Source organism: Tachypleus tridentatus, chromosome 6 (genome assembly GCF_004210375.1).
Source record: "Tachypleus tridentatus isolate NWPU-2018 chromosome 6, ASM421037v1, whole genome shotgun sequence".
In the NCBI taxonomy this organism is placed as follows: Eukaryota; Metazoa; Arthropoda; class Merostomata; order Xiphosura; family Limulidae; genus Tachypleus; species Tachypleus tridentatus.
Genome location: NC_134830.1, coordinates 1,211,033 through 1,221,432, shown reverse-complemented (window position 1 = coordinate 1,221,432; position 10,400 = coordinate 1,211,033). Strand labels below are relative to the sequence as shown.

Below are 10,400 nucleotides of genomic sequence, written 5' to 3'. Positions count from 1 at the left end.
TCTGTCTTGTTTGTATATCTATTTTAAAATGTATAAAAGCAGAAATCCAATAACTCACCGGTATTGTTTTGTTCGATCGTACTGCTCTGAGTTTAGTGATTAGAACCCACATAATCTGTCCAAGAAAGAATACGTTTATCTGAAATAAAAAACATGCATTTAAAACCCAACAACATTCCAGCTCTTGTGAAAGTAAACATCAAGATATTAACGGCAATTATTAAATCATGAAATAACGTGTTTGTTTGTTTTGTTGAATTTCGCGCAAAGTCTATTCGTGGCTGTTTGCGCTAGTCGACTCTGAATTTTAAAGATAGACTACACGGGGAAGGCAGTTATCCAACTACACCCACCGCCAATTGAATAGTTGGATTTGACCGTCACTGTTATAACGCACCCACATCCAGAAATAGCAAAGTGTGATTTTTGCGGTAGTAACGGGGTGCGAACCCGGATCCAAGGTTCGCCACGATAATCATTTGAACCTACTAGGCTCTCCGAAGAGATGTATAGAGGAAATGCTATGCATTTTGGCGCTGTGACGTGGGATATATTATGTTCTAATCAACGTTCTGTAACTTGGTAGGATTTGGAAGTTTTGTTGTTTTGTTTTTTATCTAAGAGGTATAGTGTTTTCTGAAAAGACGGTCTTTAATCTTGAGGAGGTAGGTCAGTAAGTAGATAATGAACGGCTTATTTCACTGGTGTGAATTTAAGCTGGCTAAAATTACGTCCTCTATCTGAATAGTAAGTCATGCACGTGTTGGGAACTGGCATGGCCAGGTGGGTTAAGGCGTTCTACTCGTAATCTTAGGGTCACGGGTTCGAATCCCCGTCACACCAAACATACTCGCCCTTTCAGCCGTGGGGCCTTATAATGTTACGGTCAATCAGCAGTTGCTGTCAGTGTACTCATTATTTTTAAATGTGCTTCTTGATAAAGCCTTATATATATATATATACGTATATTAAACAATACGAAACAAAGGTTCCTCAAGAAATATTCTTACATCATCAAATGTCTCACTCAGCTATTTGTTAACTATGATATCAAAGGCAAAGATTTTATGGTGAAGGACAAATGACTGAAGGTATAACGTTTCTTTAATACTTATAAATATTTTGATTAAATTAAACAAAATATCTTACCAAAAGTGAAAAACAGTAATGTATTGAAGCGCCACCTATTAGGTTGACAATGTATTTAAGTTGTTTTGAACAGATACAGTCGCTGGTATTTATTATGTAATATGATATTATCCGTGATTTAATCAATAAGTGTATTAGTATTTTCCCTAATACTTGAATAAAACGTTGTTAGTATCATAATAATAAATATATGAAAATTAATATAATAATAAAGAAATATAAAATAAAATCACCACTCCACTGATATTTGAATGGGAGACTTCTGCATGACGGTTAAACGCTGTACAAAGGATTCCTCCGTTTTCTTAATTGAATGTCAACAAATAACCCAAATACACAATACAAACTTCTTAGTATTTTTATCTCCGTGAACTATGAGCTAACAATTCGCCTTATATATATAATTCTCACTTAAATAGGATTTGAACTCGAGACTTCTGCCTGAGACAAATCATTAAGACAGTCTGAAAGTTGCCAACAGAAAGTTGAGCGTTACCAACAAAAGAAGCGTTATAAAACCAAGAATGGCTTTTTGTATGTTTATAGATTCCAAAATATCAAATGTACTTGTTACTATGTTGCGAACGATATCGCCTAAAATAAATTATTTATCGAGTCATAAAAAAGAATTATTTAAATAATATGTGATATTTTATCCTGCTATTATATATATAAAACCAAAATATTTGAATCTACACTTCGTGTAAAAACGTATCTCGTGATCTAGACATACATTTGTTATCCCACTACTACAAGTGTGAACCAAGAATACATATCCCGTGATCTAGATATATATGTTTTTGTTACCTGCTATAGAAGTATGAACCAAGAATACATATCCCGTGATCTAAATATATATGTTTTGTTACCTGCTCTAGAAGTATGAAGAAAGAGTACATATCCCATGATTTAGATATATATGTTTTTGTTACCTGCTATAGAAATATGAACCAAGAGTACATATCCCGTGATCTAGATATATATGTTTTTGTTACCTGCTATAGAAATATGAACCAAGAGTACATATCCCGTGATCTAGATATATATGTTTTTGTTATCTGCTATAGAAGTATGAACCAAGAATACATATCCCGTGATCTATATATATATGTTTTCGTTACCTGCTACTAGAAGTATGAACCAAGAATACATATCCCGTGATATATATATATATATGTTTTTGTTACCCTGCTAGAGAAGTATGAACCAAGAGTACATATCCCGTGATCTGGATATATATGTTTTTGTTACCTACTCTAGAAGTATGAACCAAGAGTACATACCCCGTGATATAAATATATATGTTATTGTTACCCTGCAAAAGAAGTATGAACAAAGAGTACATGTCTCGTGATCTAGATATGTATATTTTTGTTACCCTGCTCTAGAAGTATGAACAAAGAGTACATATCTCGTGATGTAGATATATATGTTTTTGTTACCCTGCTATAGAACTATGAACCAAGAATACATATCCTATGATCTAGATATATATGTTTTTGTTACCCTGTTCAAGAAGTATGAACCAAGAATACGTATAGATGGTCAAAGTGCATAAATTCATATGTATTTATCCTCAAGAGATACATGCCTAAAGCATATGGTTATAGTGAGTTTATCCCGATATTAAAGACACAAATATATTGGTTTACTTCGGTTGCGACCACATATAAAAAAAGATTGTGAAACTTTATTTAGAGGTATATTCAAGGTTCGTGTTCGTGGTATACCTTTACTAACCACAATAAGTATGATACCAGAACGTGTACGTATTATTATAACTTCCCATATAAAGCACTTGCAACCTGCGCAATCAATATTATCTAATACCAGCATTTAAGTGATGCTTGAACATTTTTCTATTGCCTTGATCATATATAACTATGTTATACGATGTTTTTTCTATGTATCACTCGTATGACCTTTATATTATGCTAACTTTTATCCATCTCCTATGGCACCACCGAATGCTTGTCTGCTATGGGATTTTTTCTCCATCTACTATAGATATAATAATATATCAATGTTACATTTATGTAATGTTTAGTCAAACCACTTGAGTTGTGATGTATATACTTCAAACTAAAGTTTTTCCTACCATATGACTTACAATGTAAATAAACAGATCAAGCCTAGCTTACCCGTTAATTTCTTAATATACGACGTCAAAGTTTGTAGAAAACTAAAATTACTTTGAAGGATAAATAAAATACTTTTGAATCACATAAATTCAATGACGTACGTTTGCCACAAAAGCAACAAAACCAACAACAATAAAGAAATAAAACACAAACAAATAGGTCATTTAGTTTAACTTTAGATCAGGCTAAGAATTCAACACGCCATCTTTAAATAGTAAAAGGAGGCCTTGTCAATCGATCCATTAATGTTTAGATTTTTGTTTTCATACAAATTAAGAGGAGAAAGAACAGCTGCGAATGACATGTTTTCTTCAACTAGTGATATAAAATAAGTTGTGCAGTTTAACATTTTACATTAGGTATTTTGGAACCACCATTATTTACACATAATAATTCATGTTCGATCGTGAGAGTGAAGGCGCTTCACAACATTTGTGGCTAAGAATTAGAAGTAAATTGAAATTTATATTTATTTTTTGAAAGAATCAATTTTTTCTCTGTATTCTTATGTCTTTAAAAAGATGAAGATAGAAAAATATTTTTTCGATTTTTAAAATTCCAAGAACTCAAGTGACTTTTCGTTTAGTTACCCTATTTAACAGAAAAAAACTGTTTAACTGGGCATGAAACAGTGCCACTTGTGACTTTATACAAATAACAGAATATTGACTGTTACAGTCGAATTTTCCAACTATATCCACATTTGTGGCTCCAGTAGATGTTTAAGTTAAACGTCAAACTACTGTATTTGCGATTAGAAGTTTATGATTTATTTGTGTGTTTGAATTTCGCGCAAAACTACTCGCTAAATATCTGTGTTAGCCACCCTGATTTTTAGGTGATAGACTACAGACAAGACTAGTGAACACCACCAACCACTAATTCTTGGGTTAATTAATATTTTGCTAACGAATAGTAGGATTTACCGTCACATTAGCGATCTACGGCTGAAAGAGTGAGCATGTTCGGGTGCAGAACTCGAATCTACGATCCTCAGATTGCGAGTCGAGAACTCGAGCCAACAGACCATGCCAGACTACGGAAAGTTTTGAAGATGAAACTGTTAGTAGGTGTGTTCTTCTATTGGTTCGAAATAAATGTCGAGTAATCTAAAAATTGGACCTCGTTTTAACGATTGTTGCTTTTTGATGTCATTCTTTAACGGGAAATTACATCACTGATTACAATTCATGTACTTTTATAGGGGTACTTCCTAACGATCAATTCACAATTTATATTTATATTTATTCATTATAGAAATCTAAATTTTTAAATAGGCTTACAGATGCAAAAATATTAACTATATGTCAACACTTTAATTTTTTTGATTTCGAGACATCAGAAGAAAGAAAATTATTTCTGGTAACAAAAATAATCTTAAGATTTTAAAATTATCTTAAGACGTAGGAACATAAATCAAAGTCGCTTGTTTCTTAGGCCTGATAAGGCTTCATCTTGTTACGACCTTTAATATTTTACTTACCTAAATTAACATATTCCATACAGAGTCGCTTCCCCCCTCTAGCGGATTAGTTCATGTTAAACAATAACAAATAAATATATAACACTTAATCCTAAAGTGAAATATTTCACTTAGCGTCAGTTGTTACTAATTATGCAAGAGAATGTGGAATTTCGAATAGTACTTTCGTAAAATTAAGAAGATTATTGGAGTTGACATTAAGAAATAAAGTTTAAACAAGTTATCAAAACAAATACGACTTTAAGAAGTCTTTCATTGTTTCTCTCTTCTTCTCTTACTTCTAGGTAGTATAAGACTATAATATTATATGTTAGATAGAAGAACGCATTTCACTAAATAAATCAAATATGAAAACGTATTTAATACATTTTTTTTTCTCCTTTTGCGATTTACGTTGTTGTTGCTGCTAAATGCCACTAGGTATATTATATTATTTGTCACAAGATTTCAGTTTATTTATTACACGAGTTACTGCACGTGATCTTCCCATTTCGTCTTTAAAATGTTCGAGGATTTCATGTTATTAAAAAAAAAGCAAGTTTGTTAGTTTCTTTAGAAGCTGTCTCTTCAATAAGTAACGACAGTCTTCAACACACACAGTGCAATCGGGTCTTTCTACGCAGTAAGCTATCTTTTATTTTCACAGCTATTTTGTTAAGTTTCGTGTGATTCTAAGGTCGTATTGTTATTAGTAGTTTGTTTGTAGTTAAGCACAAAACTAAAGAATGGGTTATCTCTGCTTTGTCCACCACAGATATCGAAACCCATATTTTAGCATTAGAGTCCGCAGACATCCCTTCCCCACGCTAGAAGAATGGTATGTCTACGGATTTAAAACACTAAAATCAGGAATTCGATTTCCCCGATGGGCTCAGCAGATAGCTCGTTATGGCATTGCTATAAGAAAAACACAGACATGCCACTGTGTCACCGAGGGGACCTAAATCACCAGATATCGAATCGTAAATTTTGTTTATCCCTTGAATGTTGTGCACAAAAATTTGTAGGATATTTGCTCTAGTTATCCCTTATTTTGAAGTGATAGACTATATAGAGAAAAGGTAGCTAGCCAATAGCATCTACCGCCAAATCTTGTACTACGTTTTACCAACGAAAGGTGAGGTTATCTGTTACATTATAAGGCCCCTACACAGATCATGTTTGATGATAGGTTTCTATCGCACTTCATGCAGATTATGAAGTGAGAACCCTGACCACCACGCCATGCCAGGCCTCGTTTTACGTTTCAGGTATGAATTGCGCTATAATAAATTATTAAATATATGATTCAACATATTTTACTTCTGAAAAATCAATATATATTTGTACTGACAGAATGATTGATGAATAGGTTAATAGTGACTGAATTGCTGCTTCTAATCAGTCGTTGGAAATATTTCATCTATTTTTTGTTTTACTGTTCCCATGAGTTAAAGTTGAGAAAGCCAATGAGCTTCGCTAGTTTATAAACTACGGAAGATAAATATTGATGTTGTTTACTGGTTAATTAATGAAAGTGTATTATGTTACTCATTGCTGACTGGTTAATCATTAAAGGCGTGTGGTGCATCGCTAACTTTAATTGGTTAATCACTGATGATTCGTAACGCCCTTAACTAAGTAATTAGAAAATTTAGTAGGAATAAAAATTTAAAAATTCAAAAGTGGTCATAGTAGGTTTTCAGGAAAAGAACAAACAGAACTAGTTGATGACTTTCACCACATTAACAATGTGGGAAAGCATGGATGTTATAGAAGTAATAAATAAACAAAAATTTAAGATATTGTTAAATGAACTGATCCAGTGTTTGGCTGTAATTGACTCCAACATGTAATAGTATGAATTTTTTTTAAAATGATACCAGGATAATATGTCTACTAATTATAATGCTATTTGATTACGTAAGAATTACTTTTACTTGTCTACAGTAGTAAAAAACTCACATTTGTAAGTCCACAAACATACCTCTGTTCCACCAGGGGACCTTGTTTTACATTTTTCATTTCAATCACTTTGAAATATTCTATAAAATACTAGATTAGAAAAAGACATATACAAATAAATGGAAGTCACTCGTAATGTTATTAGTTATTGATCAAAATTTACATTTTTTAAAACTAAACTGAATTTAGTTCGTGAGCTAAAAATTTGTAATATATTAAAACAAAATATAACATATTCTACCAAAAAAAATAAAGTCTATGTTTGTGTACCAGGAAGTTCTCTTAACCCTATCGCATGTGTAAATATATGATAAAATGAGAGAAAAAAACTCACCAATAGAACGACAATAACCGGAACAATAAATATATAATCATAACTGTCTCTGATTTGCCATGGACACCTGGAAAAACGACATGAAGAGGTTAAAGTCGAAATGTTACAAATGTGTAATAACATTAATACAGTTCATTCAACGACTGTTATGAAATCGTACTTTTAAAAAATTAAATAAGTTATTACTCGGGTACAATAATGTTAACAACTGATATAAGTGGGATCTGAAGTTTAATTTAATTATTTATCATGGTAGAACAATGGTAACAATTTATGAAAGTTGGACTCCAAGTTTAATTTAATAAAATTTCATGGTACAATAATGGTAACGATTGATGGAAGTTGGACTCCAAGTTAAATTTAATTATTTATCATGGTACAACAATGCTAACAATTGATGAAAGTTGAATTCCAAAGTTTAATTTAATTACTCATGATACAGTAGTAACAACAACTGGTGTATATTGAGCTATACGTTTAATTCGAGGCATACACTAAATTGTCCACATCAGAAGATGAAAACAATATACAAATTTCAGTGGATTCACAAAAATGTTTTACTAATCAATGATTAAATCCTGAAATCCAACACATCTGTTAACTGCCATAAATGATTCACCTAGTGTACCAAGAGTTGGTGGTGGATGATGGTGACTAGCTGCTCTCCCTCTAGTCTTACACTGCTAAATTAAGGACGGCTAGTGCAGATAGACTTCGTGTAGTTTTGCGTGAAATTCAAAAACAAGCAAACAATCACCTAGTATTAAAAAAGTTTCAACTACATGTAGGAACAGCAAAAGTTCCTACACAAGCAAAACTTCAGTTATAAACAGAATTATTCTAGTTTTTGAGCATTCTGTGTTTAATTATAGGCTTTGCAAAATATTACGAAGAGTTTTAAGAAATAATTTATTTCGAATTTTATTACCTTAAACCGCATATCATCTAGTTTTCAGAGCTGTTACAACAACAACGATAATACCACGTGACAATAGTTTCATCCACTCGTTAAAGAAAAAGGATAAACACTATTAGTGCTCTTAACGAACATATTCGATAGATCTACATTGTGATCATTCATTTTCCTAGAGCTCACTTCTCCACACTGTAAGCGGTCTTAACTATTGGACTAACAACGCAATATTTAAATGGTTCAGACACATTGTGAACTCGAAGTGTACGTTGAGCGTATTGAATATATTTGGTTTGTATTACCTTAGTACAATTTTGGTTGTTTAGTGATTCATTATGCTAATAAAATCTACGATTAAATAAACTTCACTAAACGTAGTTTTAGAGCTCAAAATAAAAGAAGAAAACAACAACTTGTACTTACTTACCTTACAAGTAAAAATGTGTCACTTGGGAGTGGTGAAAAATAAACTTTACTGAGAGCCCAGATGAGAACAACAATGGCAGGTAACCCTGGGTAACAAATAGAAGAATCATGGAAGCACGTTATACAAGTACATTTAAAATGTGAGGTAAATTTACTAATTCACAAAATAACAACGATAACAATACGGTATAAAAGTGATAACAGTATGTTTTTTTTTGAATTTCGCGCAAAGCTACAGAAGGCTATACGCGCTAGCTCTCCCTAATTTTGCACTGTAAGGTTAGAGGGAAGACAGTTAGACATCGCCACTCGCCGCCAACTCTTGGGCTACTCTTTTACCAACGAATAGTTGGATTGACCATCACATTATAACGCCCCTAAGACTGAAAGGGCGAGCATGTTTGGTGTGACGGGTATTCGAACCCGCGACCCTCAGATTGCGAGTCGAGATCTCTAACCACCTGACCATGCTGGGCCTAACAGTATGTTATAACAGTGATAACAATACTGTAGAACAATGATAATAGTATAGCACAACAATGATAACAGTATAGTACAATAATTATAGAAGTTGATTACATCTCATGAATTTAGTTGTTTTTGTCAAGATCACTCTGCCAAAAGTACAGATTTTTCTCTTTTATGTTCAATCAGCTTAAATCGTAATAATCTTGCACACTGTAGAGTCTCACAGCCAATAAAGAGTACTGTAAAATGTAGTCTTATGTCCAATGGAAAGTAATTTAAAGTGTAGAGTATTGTGGCCAATGAAGAGTAATATAAAGTGTAAAGTATTGTGGCCAATGAAGAGTAATATAAAGTGTAGAGTATTGTGACCAATGTAGATTAACGTAAAGTGTAGAGTATTGCGACCAATGTAGATTAACGTAAAGTGTAGAATATTGTGACCAATGAAGATTAATGTAAAGTGTAGAGTATTGTGGCCAGTGAAGAGTAATGCAAAGTGTACAGTATTGTGGCCAGTGAAGAGTAATGTAAAGTGTAGAATGTTGTGGCCAATGAAGAGTAATGTAAAGTGTAGAGTCTCTTCTTTTGTTTGCCGATCTTATTTGATCGAAAACGCAAGCATTTGTAAATTATTCATATTATTCGATGTCTTGTCGTAGGAAACAAGTGAAACTTAGATTTATCATCTGTACTTAATTTTCAAATTTGCGCATGTGCACTAGTACCAATTTCATTTTATACTTCTTTATTTATCGTTCAACTGTGTTACGCTTTCTAGTCATCATAATTTTAATTTTTCGAAATGTAACATTTAGTTCATTAGAAAATTTCCTAAAGACATGAGTTTAGATATACACACAAATCTCAGCCAAGACCACTCATTAACCTTGGTATTTGTGCTGATATATGTTGAACAATACAAGTTTGACCTAACCACTTGTGGTAAAGCAGTATTGACAGTTGACGTAAACAATGAAAGACTTATGTAATCATTCAGTAAACAACAATGATAACAGTTGATCTAAGTTGAACGATATAGAAATGTGAATGTAGTAAAAAATTTCAAAGTACTTTAAAGTGTAAAGTGAGCTATAACAAATATATTGTGCAACCGTCTTCCCCTGTAAAATTAAGTCATAAAATGCATTATATAGCAGGAAGATAATAAAGAAAGCAATATTTTCCTTGGATTCTCCCTCTTGAGAGTGTCCCCTAGTGGAAAAACGGTTAGTCTATGGACACAAGAACCCGGAGTTCGATTTATGGTAGTGGAAACAGGAAATAACTTAATGTGGCTTTGCTCTAAAACAAATATAGTACGGAGAGGAAGCGATTTCCTCACCCCATTGGGTTTCACTCATGCACCAAAAATGTTGTGGTCCACGTCAGCTGAGACAAAAGCTTAGTTTTTCCTTAGCCTTGGTATCTATAGGAGTCGAGAGGTAGGCCTAACTAGCAAATGTTTTAGGGAGTTACACAAGTTCCTGAATCTTGAATTCTATGGAGATCGAAAGGTAGGCCTAACTTGGTATATATCTAGGG

At 32.8% G+C, this 10,400-nt stretch overlaps 1 protein-coding gene across 1 annotated transcript in view; it reads right to left on the bottom strand.

Annotated features, from left to right (window-relative positions):
- LOC143254462 (diuretic hormone receptor-like) overlaps nt 1–10,400 on the bottom strand; it is a 62,626-nt gene that overhangs the window by 21,674 nt on the left and 30,552 nt on the right. The window contains exons 7-9 of the mRNA XM_076509644.1: nt 8,392–8,476; nt 7,052–7,118; nt 59–139 (exon numbers count right to left, since the gene is read on the bottom strand). Coding sequence (XP_076365759.1) covers nt 59–139; nt 7,052–7,118; nt 8,392–8,476 — 233 coding nt within the window. The remainder of the gene's footprint in view (nt 1–58; nt 140–7,051; nt 7,119–8,391; nt 8,477–10,400) is intronic.